At 46.0% G+C, this 17,397-nt stretch overlaps 1 protein-coding gene across 1 annotated transcript in view; it reads right to left on the bottom strand.

The window, feature by feature from the left end:
• The window catches only part of Prkch (protein kinase C eta), a 199,596-nt gene that overhangs the window by 11,934 nt on the left and 170,265 nt on the right, over positions 1 to 17,397 (bottom strand). The window contains exons 11-12 of the mRNA XM_050153694.1: positions 10,354 to 10,492; positions 9,622 to 9,810 (exon numbers count right to left, since the gene is read on the bottom strand). Coding sequence (XP_050009651.1) covers positions 9,622 to 9,810; positions 10,354 to 10,492 — 328 coding nt within the window. The remainder of the gene's footprint in view (positions 1 to 9,621; positions 9,811 to 10,353; positions 10,493 to 17,397) is intronic.

Raw genomic sequence — 17,397 nt, 5'->3', positions numbered from 1 at the left:
ACTCAGTGCCATCAAGTGACGGAAGGGCTTTTCCTGGGAACAGGGCTTTCCTTGGAGATGTCTGAACCAGAGTAACGCTCTGACTTTGTATTTATATTTGCAGTCCTGGGTGCACAGCAAGGCTTGTGTCCTATGGTCTGTGTCAGTATCAGAGTCGATAATCTTCACCTTTCTCTCTTCTCACTTTTGTCCTTGACATTCTGGAAGAAAAGAGCTGGAACTTTGAAGATGACTTTATTTCCTTAGCTATAAACGCTGCTTGCTCTCTGTGTGGGATGGACTTTATTGTATTAAAAAAAAAAAAAAGAAAGAAAGAAAAGGAACTGCTACAGCCTAAGTCCCTGACCTAGCCTCACCTGGCAGGTTCTAACTGACTGACCTAAGATATTCTGTGAGCTCTCCCCAGAGGCACGGCGCATTCTTCCTCCTATCAAAATCCAGTACAATCAGTGCCCGGCTTTCTTCCTGTCTCCACAATAGGGTAGAATGCTGGCTGTGTCTCCCAGCCTGCGGCTGGGACTCGGCAGCCTCTGCCTGTGCACACACTGATCCCTTGTAGGCGCTACCTGCCTGTCCTGTGTTTTGTAAACATAAGCTTTTCCTGAATCCCAAGCCATCTTGGGAACCTCATTCAGGCCACGTGTCTGTGTTGGTTGGGATGGATAAAGGTCAGAGGTGTCTCAGAGATGGAACCCAGCATCATGTACTTGGGCTTATGGTTTTTATCTCAGTTGGCCAACGTTCCCCGAACCAGGTTGAAGCAAGGTGGCCAATGAGGCAGGCTCCACTCTTCTCCAGTAACTTCCTTTTATTATTATTAGAATTTTTCATATAACATATTTGGATCATATTCTTCTTCTCCTCCAACTCATCCCAGTTCCCCCATCTCCCTACCCACTCAACTTCACGTTCTTCCTCTTTGAAGTGTGCAAGGGAAAGGAATACATTCTCCCTGACACTGGTACCCCACCTGCCCGAGCCACATGAATGTTTCTGTTTGGGTACCACCCTCAAGAGTTGCTACTGTAGGGGCTGGAGAGACAGCTCAGCGATTAGGAGCACTGGCTGCTAGAGGTCCTGAGGTCAATTCCCAGCAACCACATGGTGGTTCACCACCATCTATAATAAAATCGGATGCCCACTTCATCATATATAATATATAACTCATATATAATATATAAGTTAAAAATTATATATACATATATATATTGCTACTGTAATTTGATAAGCCATATTTTGTCAATATCCATGGGAGGCCAGCCCTTCTCTGAGTAGAAACAGAGGAGGGGTAAATGGAAGAAGGAGCAGAGGGAAGGTGGAGGGAGGGACTGGGAGGAGATGAAGGAGATGAAACTGTGGTCAAAATGTAAAATATATATTTTTTAAGACAGAATGGCTACTGTAGAGAAGGGAGTGCTTGGGAAGATTTTTCGGAGGACACATTATTGAATGCCCATGTTTCCTTCCGTGGAAACTCCGGTCAGTACGCTCCTCTTGTGTATATTCCTTGCCAGCTACCAAAGATCTAATTTTTTGCAGTGGATAGTTAGTTGTGGTTTTATACACCAAAGATAATACATATGCAGGACCACGAATCGAGAATCTTGCTTCTGTTTAGAATTTTCCTAACTTAGAAAGGACTTCTGATGCAGAGGCTGGCCTCAATCTCGTGTCCCAGAACCTTTGAGAACTTTGTATTCCTAGTTGGAGAGCTGGAGGTGGAGATTAAAGAGACCTGTGGCATGAAGCTCTAGTTGAAAACAGAGGAAAAAGGAGAGGAAGTCCTTCACAATTTCCTGTGAACAAAATGCAGCAGCCCCGGCTCTCAGGAAATGAACATTCTGTGAAGTGGAAGGAATTTAAAAACAAAACAAAAGAAAAGAAAACAAAACTTTGCAGTCTCTGGGAAGACGTGCACTTTTCTGTGGCCTGCCTTGCTATCCTTGATGGGTCACGGGCTGCTTCTAGGAGGTATCAGTCCTATCAGAAGCTTCCATGAGAGGCTACGGACATATCATTTCCTTCTTCCTTCTTCCTCCAGCCCTGAAGAAGAGCTTGTCTGGCTGCATGCTAGCCACTTCTCTCTCTTCTGACAGCCAGTTTTGGGGTGTTCTGTGTAACAGTATTTGAAAACCCAGCTCGAGGGTCTGGAACTGGAGCCCTGCAAGCCTTTGTTCCTGCCTTCCCTTCTTCTCTGCTGGCTGACCCCTTTCTGTCACCCGGCTTGAGCCATCCAACCTCCAACAAGAGAGGCGGTGGGAAAGGGAGAAGGTAACAAATTGTCTCTGCTCCCCATTCAGCTGCCTGGCCACCGCCAGGGCCTGGCTCAGCTAGGGAAGGATCCCAGAATTCACTGTGGGTCCCCTCTTTGTGACAGAGGCGAGCAGGGATTCTGCACACAATGCATGGCTGATGAAATGTGATCATTTCGATGACAGCCAAACCCACACATGTACAGCCTCTGTAATTTCTGTAAAGCTCGGGAACAAAAGCACTTTACAGCCTCCTGCTGATGCCGAGATTACAATGCCTCCAGAACTGCCAGAGGTGACTCAGGAGAAGCCAGAAGTTCCTTTCAGCGCTTGGCTAACACCTGTGTGAGCTCAGCAGCAGGGCGCTGACTTCATCTGAGTTACCATGAGGTCAGGTGATCTCTCAGGCGCTGACTCAGCACCTCTGAGCTGGGCATCCCCTCTCTAAGTTCTGGGGCTCCTTGAGGACATCCTCAAGCCTTCCTATCTGGAGGTAAATGGGCAAAGCTCAGGTGAACCTCCAAAGCTCAATGCAAACTATGCATTGTGTGTCGTGATTATCAGCATTTTGGTACAATTCAGAGTGAGCATAGGGAACATGGTAATGTGGTGACCACAGACGACAGTATTTTTCTTAAAAGCAAGAACAAACTTAAGCAACAACAACAACAGACCTTTAAGGCCAGCAATCTAGAAAGCCTGTATCTATTTTTTATTACAAACATGTGTCATTGAACATCTATCTGTTAACTGGGAGGCTAATGCCAGTTTTAATGATCTCGTCATTGAGCAAGAGGTGGGATGGGATGTTTGCAGCATGCATGTGTGTTTAACATCTACATTTTCAATTTATTACATTTATGTAATTATGTGTATGCATGCACATGTGTGTACCGGGGTGGCACATGTAGAGCTCAAAGGGAAATTTGTGAAACTGTTCTCTCCTTTCACCATATAGGTCCTGGAGATTAAACTCAGGTTATCAGACACGGAGGTAAGTGTCTTTTACTGGCTAAGCCATCTGTTTTAGTTAGAGCTTCTATTGCAGTGAAGAGACACCATGACCATGGCAACTCTTATAAAGGAAAACATTTAATTGGGGCCGACTTACAGTTTCAGAGGTTTAGTCCATTATCATCATGATGGGACATGGTAGCCTACAGGCAGACATGGTGCTGGAGCTGAGAGCCCTACATCTTGATCCAAGGGCAAAAGGAAGTGAACTGAGACACTGGGTGGTATCTTGAGCACAGGAGACCTCAAAGCCCACCCCCACAGTGACACACTTCCTCCAAGAAGACCATACCTACTTCAACAAGGCTAATATCTCCTAATAGTGCTGCTCACTATGAGCTTATAGGGGCCAACTACATTCAAACTACCATATCATCTCACAGACTCAATGGATACAATTAAAACAAGGCAAAACAACAACAAAAAGGACAAGGAAGTAAAAGAGGAAATAGTCTTTCCATTGGTTATTTTTAGTGCAGGGAATCAGTAGCTATTTTTATCTTCTCAAAGAGATTTTTCTGGCTAAAATTTGTGTCTTCTATTTTTTTTAATCCTATGCTCCATGAGTGATGTTCCTACACAGAAGTCCACTTTCCTAGCCCCATACCTGTCTAAAACTTTTGGACAGCCATACATGGGTGTTTCAAATGTCTACATCTTGCCGGGCGGTGGTGGCACACATCTTTAATCCCAGCACTCGGGAGGCAAAGGCAGGCAGATCTCTGTGAGTTCGAGGCCAGCCTGCTCTACAAGGCTCCAAAGCTACAGTGAAAAAACCCTGTCTCGAAAAAAACATGTCCACCATCTGGAGGGTGGCCAAGGTCAGGAGGGGAGTAGACGAGGCAATGACAAGAAGAAAACGTGCAGGAATTGAGGTTGAATTACAAGTCAGAAAAGAATGAAACCTGTCCTGCTAACCATTCACTCTCACTGGGACAATGAGCAAGGGCTGTCCCTTCTCCACCTGAAGGCGGGAGAGTCACTGACTCTACTATACTGATGAATCATCGGCCTTTAACAATTCTGGGGTAGCTACACAAAAGAGAGCTGTGAAGTTTCCACAGGTGGTGAATGATAATCATGCCTTCCATTTCTCAAAGAGGGAACTCAAGTAGCCTTTGGTTTTTAAGTAAAACAACACCATGCACAACATTTAGTGGAAACTCATTCCAGGAACAGTCCTGACCATACCTCTGAAATAAAATCAAAAGGAAATCTCAAGAAGCCACAAGAAGATGACCCTCAATAGAAAGGGAGGTGTTCTAAAGAGACACTCCTGTCTTTTCATCTGACGATCAGACCACAGAAATAATGCACCCTAAATAAATGGGAATCACCCCAGTAATGGCATACTGGAAGAGGAAAAGGCACCAGGCAGAGGGGGAGCTTGTCTTCTGGAAGGAGATTTCATATAGTTGTAACAACTTGTCAGACCACCTTATAGGATGAAACTGGAGCTCACACAATGATGGATGGAGTTGAGCTGGGACTGTTTAGACTTGGATGTTCTTAACTATTTAAACTTTAAACTCATTTCAGGACCCTAAAGACAAAGTTGGGGGAATCCACTTGATCACTTTGTCTATCTTTCCAATGTGTCCACAGTGGGGAAAATGACTCTAGGGTCCTCTGACTCTTACTTGGATGAATCCACGGAAGAGCTTTTGTGGCACTCCCATCGTTTTCTGTAGATTTACGTGATTAAACCATTTTCCTTTATTCTTTCATGAGGGCTCGTATCCCCCACAGATGGAAGATAGTTCTGTCCACTCACAGCGCTTGTGGAAGACACCCATTTACATTTTCTATCACAGAAAATTTCAGACATATAATGAGAAGGGGACAGTGGAATGCCCTCGCTCTACCCAGCACTCGGACTTGACTGTTGTGTACCCAGCTTTTCTTCAGCTGTTTCCCTTCCAATCCTGGATTGTTTGGAGAGGAACCATGTGCAGATAGACACTCCGCTGGTTCACCCACTCTTCATCCTACTGTAGCCTCGTGATCTTCTAGATAGAAGACGTCATGTGATCATGCACGCGTGTCTGAAATGTTTCATACTTGCCTTGCCGTTTCAAAGGCCAAACACATTTCTGGGCTCACCATGTTCCCTGGGCTCTTGTTGTTTCTGCAGCCCTGTCTTCTGCATTCCTTGCTGCCTTGCTCTTTGCATCCCTGGAGGTCTCACTCAGGGTGAGGAATGACTCAGGTTTTTTTGTTTTTGTTTTTGATTTTTAGTGGGGCTGACCACACTGGGAGTTTGACCATGCTCCAATGAGTATATTGAGCAACACAAATTGGACTTGGTATTTTTTCTTCTTCTTTTCTTTAGGGGAGGTCACAAGAAAGGAGGGATGGACCTGGGAAGTGAATGTGATCAGAGTGTATTATGGGAAAATCCCAAATAATCAGACATCCAAGCTACCTATCACTTCCTCAAAGGGACTCCCTCCCCCCCAGGACCTCTATATACTTTATAGAGGGACCATTTCTCTTTAGTCTTAAAGTCTCCTCAAGATGTCCTTCTCTATCCGACCAGAAGAGTGTTGCTATGTGGGCATACTTTCACAGCACTGGGGACTTCTTAATGTTAAATTCTAAGTATTCAGTTATTGTATAAATCTTTTGACAGCATTCAATAGCTCTGATCATTTAGCACTAGGGACTGTTGAAGCCACCATGCCCTCGGATGCCATGGGTCTCAAGGTTTCATCAGTCAGGAAAACAGAGCTCCATCTGGCATTGCACAACCAAATAAAACTTGCTCTGTCTTTAAACTGCTCTGCCTTACCTAACTGCTAATACAGGTTCATTCCTACATCTCGTGTACTGGACGAGGACCATGCATGCCCATCTCGCCAGCACTTCCCAGCGGGCAGCAGCCTTGAGGAGGCTCACACTGTATGACTGGTTATTTCAGCAGACATGCCGCAGTATTTTACACTTATGCAGTCTGAAGTCATCCTTTCCTGGCTTCCCACTGAGTCTTCTTCAGCACCTTGCGTTCCATCCCATCCCCCACGCCCCTACAGCTCTTGACTCCTCTCTGGCTTGACATCTACTCCTGAAGTTCATACAGATAATTTTTAGCCATCTGTACTGAGCCCCAGAGCTAAGTGATTGACGGATACATATACTCCGCTCTCTAAATGTCGGGACCATCAAAGCCTGTGTACCCTGGCCTCAGTGTTCTACTGCTCTCTACAGGGCACCCTCTGCTCCAATGGCATAGAACGAGGAACCACAGTTCTCGGAACAATCTCGCTGCTTCCTGCCCGAGGCTTTGCACACCTTTCCCCTCCCGACACACCCTTCTTTCCCTGTCCATGCAAGGGAACTCCATTTGTTCCACCCAGCGTAAGTGGAATTTTCTCTGTCTTGTTCCTATGTTACCTTCCTCTTATTGGACAGGGAATGTTCTCAGAAGATGGTTCTCCTGGATAGCGTGAAGAGTTCACTGACAGGCCCTGAAGTCCTCCTTAACTGTGGGCCACAGGAGGAGGCCAGGTCTTGCCATCTCCACATTCCGAGCACTTCGCACAAGGAATGCCAAAGATTTACCCACCATGTTGGCTGAATTGAACTGAACACAGATTTTGATCACCTAACAGGGCGGCTTCTCTCTTTGGGGTGCCCAACGCTCTCCTCAGTAGACTGATTACCATTTCTGATAGCACGGCATTGTTCTTCAGAATTTTCATGGTTACTTTTCCATTTAAGTGCTCTGGGCCTCTGTAAAATCGAGCCCCGTGTTCTCAATTGCAGAATTTAGGGTTCTCAGTTTTAGGCAGGGAGACAAAAATATAGAAAATTGCCCCAGAAATTCTCCCGGTGACTTTTTTACGTCAGTTTTTGTCTGACAACTTTCAGGTGTGTTTACAGCAACTTTGAGGTCAGATTCTTTGACGGCATGAATAGGAGTATCGCTTGCTGCGTGCCTGGGAGGTTTCCATACAGAACTGACTTTAACCCTAGCAGGAGCCCTATGGGTGGGTTCCATTTCACTGGTGGACTTGGATCCTCATCAAGGCCACTTCACCACTGTCAGCCTGGATCCCTGTTCCTTACTATGGAGATGACACCCAAGGTGGGAATAGGTGTGGTCTAAGATGTTCTCTGTGGCCAACAGAGTGTTTAGAGGAAAGACGAAGGGAGGGAGTAACGACCTCTGAAGCTAATGGGGGCACTGGAGGCTGTGTCCGAACAACGAGTCTGTGAAGGCATTCCTGATGACAAAGGCTAGTTATGGAAAATATTTACTGTGTATTTATATTATCTTTTTAAGGAGAAGCAGTCTTAATAATTTCACGTAACTCTTAGCCTCTCTGGGTATCACTCTAGGGTCCAGAAAGTTGGGCTAAAAACACTGGTGGTATGCAGCCTCTGATTTAGCTGAAGAAACAATTTCAAGAGGACCCCAGGTACCAGAATGAGATTGGGAACTTCTAAAAAGGCGAGGGAAACAATTCAGAGAAGCAGATTCAAGAGTCACCTAGTGAAAATGTAAGGGGGTCTCCAACTTCTTAGACCTGCGACATTTATTTCCTGCCCTCAGTGGTAGTATAATGGCCTTTATAGTTTGAACTAATCTTTTTTTTTTTTGCATTACAGATGCTGGGGTCTTTCTTTTAGTAAACAAAAAAATGTCAAAGCAGCTGCAGTAACCAGACATTACTAGGCACCATGAAAAGCCATTAGTAAGATGATGGTGGTTGCTGTAGGCCACAGCCCAGAATGCGTTGAGAGTTACAAGGAACGAGATTCTGGGTCACAGCCCAGCAGACTTTGCTCTGCAGCATGACAAGGCAGTGTCACCACAGCCTCTTATCAAGGTTAGCTGTGGCCAACCAAGGTGAGTCCATCTCCTTCCGCGAAGTTAAGAACGTTCATGGCATGAGTCTGCAGAGATAGGCCTTTATCCCTGTCTTTTCCCTCCTCCTCCCTCACTCTGAAATGTCTAACTATTGGAGTAAATTGTTCTTATGAAAATCAAGCTAGACTAGAGACATTCGATAGAACCCTAAAGTGCTTCATTTGTACTCCTATACAGCATCAGCGCTTTCTCAGATTGGGGAGGGAGTAATGGCTCCTGAGCTCCTCTAATCATATTGTGATTGGTGGCACACACTGACAATATTCACCTGAGCAAGGTTTCTGTAAGCCTTCCACTTTGAGTGATGCACAAAATTCTCAGAGACAATCACATCTTCAGTCCCAGCATGCAGGGACCTGCACAGATATTCTTAAAACAGCAATGATTGTAAATCTGGAGCATCTTGGAGGGGACAAGGCTTTCATATGGGAGCTAATATTTACCAAACTTATTTTGTGTTTCAAACCCATATAAAGAGTTTCTAACATCACAAAAGTAAATGAACTAAATATAAGTTGATAACACTCATGGGATAAAAGTCCATAGAGATCCCATAAGCATTATTCAACAGAGGATGTTTTGCCCTAATTTTCACTGAAGTGTATATTTTAAAATTAACTTTTATATCTCTCTGCATATAAGTTTTGAATTCAGCTAATGTGGTTATACTGCTTTATTTTCAACCTAAGGGCATCAAATCCATGTCCTTCTATTTATTTATTTATTTATTTATTTATTTATTTATTTATTATTTACTTATTTTCAGAAAAGGTTTCTCTGTAGCTTTAGTGCCTGTCCTGGAACTAGCTCTGTAGACCAGGCTGGCCTCGCACTCACAGAGATCCTCCTGCCTCTGCCTGGTGCTGGGCTTAAAGGTGTGCACCACCACCACCTGACCCCATGTTCTTTCTTACTTCAAAGTAAAACGTGGGCATAGGAGCTTGATATATTAACAACAAAAGAAAACTTTCTCACGATGGCACTTTGTCATTTTATACCAGAAACCTGAGCTTGGCATTTGGTCTTGCGTAAAAAGCTGACACAGTGGCCCAAAGCTCTAGGGAAGTTTTGAAGAAACACCCACTCCTCTTTCAGCTCTGAGAGGAAGTCTCCTCTGTCCTGGTCCTTGGACATTGCCAGCAGAATCAGAGCTGACTGGGACTGACTCACTTGGCTCTGGTGTGGCCTGACTACATGAAGCAGGTGTCTCATTTCACTCAGACTCAGCCTTAAGTGCTAGAAACAAACACTTGACTTTTGGCAACGACCTCCTATTGCCCGTCGATACTGAAGTTTTCCCAAAATCAATGGTGTATGAGTAAAACAGCCCGAGAGAAATTCATGATTCTCCATTCTGAAACACAAATATTTTGATGGGTGGTGGCAATGTCCTAAAAGAAGATATTTAGAAAAGACACAAGAAGCCCATCAGGCCAGCTCATTTGTAACAGGCTGGAAGCTGGATGAGTAAGTTAGACTTACAGATTTGAGGATCCCCGTGGCATCTTCGTGGAGCCAGGTCGGGTAGACAACTTCATCATTTAGGATAGCCTCGAAGAGGTCATCTTCATTCTCTGCCTCAAAGGGTGCGTGTCCGCACAGCATCTCATAGAGCAGCACACCCATGGCCCACCAGTCCACTGCAGGTCCATAGAGCATCTCCTGCAGGATCTGTGCAAAGGGGACGGTGTGAGAGGTGCCTCGTGCATGTGCTAAACAAAGGTGGTCTCCATGACTAGGGATTAGAAGGTGATAGTAAAACGAAAAAGCGAGCCTCTTGTGCTGGCGTGCATGTTTCATTCATTGCTAGACACCAAGGGCTTAGGCGCCTTCTCTTCTAAGTGGTCCAGAATGTTTGACTTGCTAGACAATGACAGATACATATTCAAAACAGGAATGGCTTGGAAGTATATAATGGGGGAGGGGGGGAAGGACACTAGGTTCATTCCTCCGTAGGGAAGAGACACAACTCCTTTCCTTTAGATTTGCTACAGGGACTAGAATTGAATCACTGGGTAGAGATTAAAGAGCAGAATAAATAGCCATGAAAGAGTCAATCAAAAAAATTAGAATATTTTAAACCCTGATTTAGACTAATTGTGGACATTTTCAGTGACCATTCATTCAATGAGCTGCCTGTGTGAGAGCAGAGGCGTTAGCTTCCTTACTCCCAGAGCTCAGATTTCAAAAGACACACCAGGCAGGTGCACTCACCTCTGGAGCAATATAGTCGGGTGTGCCACAGAAGGTGGCTGTGGTGACTCCATTGCAAATCCCCTCCTTGCACATCCCAAAGTCGGCCAGCTTACAGTGACCTTCGTGGTCCAATAGCACATTGTCCAGTTTCAAGTCCCTGAAAGACATCAAGAAGAGCATGAGATAGGCAGCCAGAGCACAGCGGCTACGTGAGCTTTCTGGACATCCGAAAACATTGCTGAAAAACTGCTTTGTGCTATTGGGATTAAAAGAAAATGTACCCCAGCTCTCAGAACATGCCACAGGGGCCCTAGAAGATGAGTCCCCAGGAATGGGCTAACCACATAGGTACTTAGGGCGGAATGTGATAGTTTAGGCTTGCCAGATACTTAGTAACCCTAAGAGATCCACCTGCCAGCACTGCACCTTCTACGTCAGGACCCATTTCTGCCCATCAGTGTTCTCTCAGTGATCATTCATGGAACAGTCACCTTTTTCTCTAGACAGTGATCTCTGTGTAGCTTTGGTTCCTGTCCTGGAACTCGCTCTTGCTACTTAGTTACTACTTCGAAGACAAGCAGCAGCCTAGTTAGGGGGAAGCAGGTACCCTGCAGAACCGGAAGAAATCAGCTAGCAGCCACTGGAATGTCTAGGGGAAGGCTAACACCTTAACCAGGTGGGGGGACTGAGAAGCCAGTGGGGGGGCAGGGTGCGGGTGGGAGGTGGAGGGAGGGCAGAGGAAGCAGAGGCTTTGTGAAGTGCAATCAGCAATCAGATAAGGCTACCCAGGAAACAACAGGACACTCCCACCCTGCTGACTATGTGAGTGTGTACCAGGTCACAGAAGGCCCAGACAGTGGGGATCTCAGATAAAGGCCCTTTCTGCCCTCTCCCAATCTCTTAGAGAAGAAGCTACTGCAGGGAAGTGGATTGTATGGTAAAAACCAAACCAAAACAGCCTTCAGTGTAGGCAGGCACGCCTCCCATCTACAGCCTGACAACAGTTATCAGTAGGACAAAGGCAATAGTGTTCTAACACAGCTTCTCCTGGTACAGAGTCAGGCATCTAGCTGTCAATCACTAGCCACAGTCTGGGCATCATTACCAAGGAAGGCCGCAACTAGCACTGGCTGGGAAGAAGTCCTGCTGACCATCGCTGGTTCCGGCCACCCAGGCAGAGCAGAGAGCATGGGGGAGATGTCTATGCTTCGCTTTTTAAAGGAACGATGTGCTCAGAGGCAATCCTCAGGCCTGTCTGTGGGAAGAAGGCAGCGTATGCAGTAGGGATGCTGGCTGACCTGGAGATTTCCTACAGCTGGAGATGGGCGGATAATTGTCAACTAGTACAACTACTCTAGCTTTGGGCCACTTGGTTTGGGAGCTGTAGTATCTTCAGTATGTGGGGCTGATGGCTCTCTAGAGTCTTACATTCAGAGTATGTTGGTCAGGGTCCTCATGGGTCTGTTGAAAAGGCCACTGGGTTGTGAGAGCTAAGGGAAACGGTTGGTCTCTGTCCAAGTTGGGTCATGTTGTGGCTCAGGAGGGAGGGGAAGACAGAGCTGGCATCGCCAGCTGTGGTTTCCTGTGAGCTGGCACAACCTAGCTGGTATGTCTTACAACAGTGGTCAGTGGAAAATGCCCAGGAATGAAAACGACGCCCCATTTTCCCAGAATGCTTTGTGGAGAACCCAGCAGAGCTTTCTTGGCTCAGGACTTCCTTCTGCTCCCGTGTTCTTGACAGCTGTCTCTAGGGTCAGGGACATAAGGCCCAGGTCAGCTGAATACCCGTGTGCCCACCTTGGCAAGGCAAGTTTCCTCTGCCTCTAAGCCAGTGCCACCCCATTCCACACAGAAATCTCCCTTCCACAGAAGCCACTGTTTTCAGTGGGCTGAGGTTATGGATGCCATCTCCTCTCTGCCCACTCTCCACCCAGTGCCCAAAACATGAGGACAACAGTCTGACTATATACTGGACTCACAGGAGCACTGTGGGCATGGGGCATGAAGATGATATAGTTTTGTCACATGAGGGGGCCATTGCCAGGCACATGGCCTCTCCCAGCTGTCCACAGTGGCTTTGACACAGGAGGTCCCTTTAACACCTGTCACTTGACTCCTATGAGAGCAACCACAAAATTCTCGGGAAGCACCCCCTGGCTGAGGAGAGATCAGAAAGGATGTAGGTACAGGAGACGGCAAGATTACAGGGACTGGGCCTGCAAGGTTGGCCTTGTCCAGGCCACGCACCAGCCCAGCCGTGCAGGCCTGTGTGGGCCTGAGCTCCCAACACTCTCACTTACATTTCCAAACAAGGTTATTGGGTTTCTGAGCTTCCCTGAAGCCGTTATGCCCGCTGAAGTCTCGAAAAGGATCTTGGGCAAGAGCAACAAGTACCGACAGAGACTCACAACGGTCTTTTACAGCCGAGCTGGTTGCTCAAGACGGCGTGTGACTAACGTCCCAGGTAGGAGGAGGCTTCGTTGCTTTATTACTCAGCAGCTGTCATGGGCAGTAGGATAGGCTAAGGACAGAAAAGTGCTCTGTCATCAGTTTGCCAGCCCTTTTTGGGACAACTTTGGGTCGACACACCTGATGTGACTCATTCCGGTCATAAGATGCCCAAGGCCACAGAGGCAGGTTACACAGCTTGAACCAGACAGTTCAGTCTAATTTTAGGCATTTTCAGAACTGCATGAGTCCCGAGGAAAAAGCTGTAGTGGGTCTTTATACCAGGCGCTATCTAATAATGCAAAAACAGTCACCTCACATTGGGATTCAAAGATGGTTCAATAGCATAAGATAAAATCTGCCCTGAGCTCAAACAGCTCACGAAGTGGACACTCTGAAGTCTGTCTTGCTATCCTAGACAGACATACTAATGCCAACTCTGTCTTTAGACCACTCAGTTCAGACTTTTAAGGTGGCACCCCTGAGCTGACTTCTAGAAGGCTCTGTCATGCACCCTCCCTTCCCTTAGCAAGACCCAAGCCTCACTCTTTTCTGGGTTTAGTTCAGTCCAGCAGCAGGTGCCACAGAGGGAAATGGATGGATTCCAGATGCCTAACACAGGCTGCTCCGAACAATTCAGAGCCTGGCTGATTCTTGGAGGGGGAGGGGAGAGACATCGCACAAAACTCACTGAGACCCTTGTTCTGAAGTAAGCGAGCTGCGTGGCCATGTGTCACACACTTGGAGACAAAATCTAGAGGGAAAACGAGAAACCTGAACCGAAAGTTCAAATCCCTCTTCTGACTGAAACTGGAGAAAGGAAATGGATCTGGAAGGGGGGTCTCAGGGCCAGGAGGCCCAGCAGAGCCATTGTCCCTCGGCTGGCTTGCATCCAGAAGGAAGAGTTGAACATTAAGAGGGCAGTCGAACAACCCTAGGGCTACTGAGCCATGCCCAGCAGTGGTCAGCTTCCACACTGGGAATCAACCATACTTTTATTGGAGTGAGGACCAAATGCAAACAATATGACTCCAGGGCTTCTGACTTGAACCACCAAACTGCAGAGGTCAGTTTTTGGCTTTGGAGCTTCCTTGGCAGCAGATGCCAACACATAACACAACAGCCAAACTTAACACAGCTACACGATGAAGATTACAAGTTCACACAGGGCAGAGGCTGAGATCCTAGGATGCCAAACACAATGCCAGCTCACCAGTCATTAGCTCACTGAGCACTGGTATTTAATAGCTGAAGCTTTTGTCTGGCGTGCAAAGGCAGGGAGGCAGAGTTATTTTATCCTCTCAACTTGCCTGAAAGGTACATTGTTCTTGCCGGGTAAGCAGGGTTACTTAAAATGCCCACAGTAGTTTCAGAGAGAATTCCCAAGCGGCTGAGGACAAAGAAGATTCAGAAATTGGATTTATTTTGTTTCCACCCTGAGCTATCCCCCAGAGAACTGAAACAGAATGGCGCTGAGTTCTTGCTCAGTTCACTAGACTCAGTTGTCCCTCCAAAAGAAATAAAGGAAGTGTGGGGGAAAGCGGCTCCTGAATAAGAATGAACCTGGGAGGCTATTCACAGTCAGTCTATATTCACTATTGCAATGTGCTTTTTCTATTTGTTGATGAAATTGTCAAATACAGACAGAAGCACAGCCTCACACTGCACTAGCAGACAGAAGCACAGGGGCAGATATTATACTATAGCTCCAGCCTCACACTGCACCAGCTGCAGCTCCCCACGGCAGGACCTGTCTTGTCCTGTTTGTGCGTCGTCTCACTCCCTGCTGACCCATCTCTTTCCTGATTATCATGTAGCAAATCCAATACACGAACTCAACTTGTCTGTACTCCATTATTTGAATCAACATGATGATTATTTAATAAAATAAAACACTGAGTGCAGTTATCTTAAAATAATTGATAGTGAATTGTCCACCAACATCTGTGTTTTTGTTGCTCGTGTGTGTGTGTGTTTGAGAGAGAGAGAAAGAGAGAAAGAGAAATTGATATCTGTGGGCTTGAAAAATGTTTTTGTGAATAATCAGAATTAACAGCACTATAAGTAACAAATACATGCCCTTCAAATGCTATGCGTTTAATATGTGCTAACTTATTTTATCCTCAAAGCAGTCCTTTGAAGTAGGCTTTTCCCCATGATCCTCCAGCTAGCCAGGGGAAAGGGCAGGATTGGAACTTGGGACCGCTCCCTCCTATGTAATGGGGCCACTGGCCCCCTCTTAGGACCCTGTTCCTGAGAAGACATCACTTGCAGTAATACAGAACCATCTGAGCGAATCGACCAGCATCCTGATTGACAACGGGGCTGTTTTATTCACACCACTGTAAACTGTGCCATTAACATTCTGTAGACAGCCTTCTGCCGTTTTGGCTTGTGCAGAAGGAAAGAGTGCAGTGGGTTTCAGGTCATCCAAGCTTGAGGGTGCATAGCAATATCTCCCCACTGTTCAATATGCAGAAGATGATCCTCTACCCTCTTCCGAGGCGCAGAGGCTGGCGTGCTGATGTTAACAGCTGGTGTTTGCCAAGAGCGTGGATTTGGGTTATTATCTTAATTTCAAACAAAGTCAGTTAGGGTTGGCTGAGTTGTCAGTGTCTGACTTTAGATTTGAAATTTTTTTTAAAGCAAGATTATTGTGTTAACTTGGTGAGTGCATTTTGAAACATCACTGAAATAGTAAAAGAGGATTTTGGTCTGCATTGGATGGGAGATAGCATATCATGTGCCATCCACAATCAGATGGCCCTCCCTTCACCCACCTACCCACCCACCCACCCACCCACTCTCTGAGCACTGTCCAGGAGCCAAGCACTATGCAAGGGACTCCGAATCCAACAGCAAGCAAAGAGCACCGCTGTCCTCAGATCTGGAGAGAGAGAGAGAGAGAGAGAGAGAGAGAGAGAGAGAGAGAGAGAGACAGATAATCAGATAAGCAGCAGCTAAGATTCTAATTAGGACGGCGATGAGTGAGCCGAAAAGAAACACAGAAGTGTGAAAGTGGAGGAAAGCAGCAGGGCTGAGGGTGAAGGTTATGAACAAGAGAGGAGAGAAAAGCATGGGCGCGAGGGTGGGGAGAACTCTAGCAATTGCCTGCCGGGTTTCTTGTTACAATCCAACAAGACAGACTAGTGGGCCTGGAATCTTGGGAAGGGGACTGGGCATGAAGGAATCTTGAGATCCCAGGAGCCAGATGAGGTAGGGTGCAGAGAGGCATTGAATCTTTACCCAAGAGTAAGAGAAGAAGCCACTCAAAGCCCAACGCAGAACACAGGTGGTACAGGGCTGGTGATTTCACAATCTCAATCTTTGATGACCATCTCAAACGTGATTAGGGAGGACGAAAGGAAACCTAAAGAGATCAGTAAGGAAGGGACTGGAGAGTTGAAAGGAAGGAAAACTAACGATGGCGTGGATTAGGGCTGGGGAGCGGGTACAGAGAGCGGAGTAGACTGTGAACAGCTGTGTGTGTAGATGAGAAGGGGGGTTTTCTGTGGAGGGGTAGGAGTTATTGCAGAACGACGGCAGCACATACTGACTCATGGGAATTGTGTTGGAAATGGTTGTTTTTTTTTTTTTTTAGACCCCCAAAGCAGAAATGGTTACTGGCACCTGAATACACATGGCTAACAGCTGGGGGAAAGAGTCTATGGCTCTTTGAGGAGATGAACTCACTCACCTGAGAGAGGGATGAAGTAAGAGGACCTAGGAAAGCTAAGGAGTGTGTCCTCAGTGGAGCCAGCTGTTCTCTTTCCACATCAAGATCACGAGTGAGGGGTGACAGCCAGCATGAGGACTGAGGGTGGGGAGTGGGGCCCAATGCTCTGCCTCTATGGGGGGCTGTTTAGAGTCCTGCTGAGATGTCACCAGTCTATAATTATAGATGGCACACGTCTATAATTGTCTCTCTTGGAATGCTGCAGCAGGAAGAATGCCTGGAGCTTGAGGCCAGCCTCAAAAGACAATAACAAAAAATCGAAATAAAACCTCAAAACCAAAAATGACTAACACAAAGCAACAAAAAGATTTTCAAATCTACATTCACAGGCTCCTGTAGGTCTCCAGCTAGGTTTGCAATCTCCCTGCATGGTGGTGTTGCTCTTTGTGACCACAAACAGACATATTTTATTTTACAGACATGTTTGTTACTTCATCATGTTTAATAACACTACTTGGAAACTAGCTAACTTATTGTCTACTAATAGTGGAATGGCTAAATAATAATATATTTTCATTACAGAATTTTGTGAAGATAACCAATATTTTGTAAGATTAAGAATGCAGAGAAATAGGATTTCTATGCCTTTTGAAAATATTTTTTATTTTTCTGATTTTCAAATTTTTCTATTCCTGAAAAAAATTATAGGGGAAGGACGATGGTTTTATATTTTTATAGCCTTTTTCTTCCCAGGCTTTATCACACGGTACCATGAAGTGATCTGTTTTTCTCATTCAGTAAATGTCTGGGAGAGATTTACGCAAGCTGTGGGCCTGTCTCATTCTCCATGACAGACTTGCATAATTTGTTCCTCAGAGAAACCATAGTGGGAAACGACTCTTCCCTATAGACATTTCAATTGTTCAAATTTTACTTTA

The sequence above is a fragment of the Alexandromys fortis genome, unplaced genomic scaffold (genome assembly GCF_014885135.2).
Source record: "Alexandromys fortis isolate MF-2015 unplaced genomic scaffold, M_Fortis_MF-2015_v1.1 scaffold_82, whole genome shotgun sequence".
Classification (NCBI taxonomy): Eukaryota; Metazoa; Chordata; class Mammalia; order Rodentia; family Cricetidae; genus Alexandromys; species Alexandromys fortis.
The sequence above is the reverse complement of the archived record's forward strand: the minus strand, read 5'-3'. Positions and strand labels throughout refer to the sequence as shown.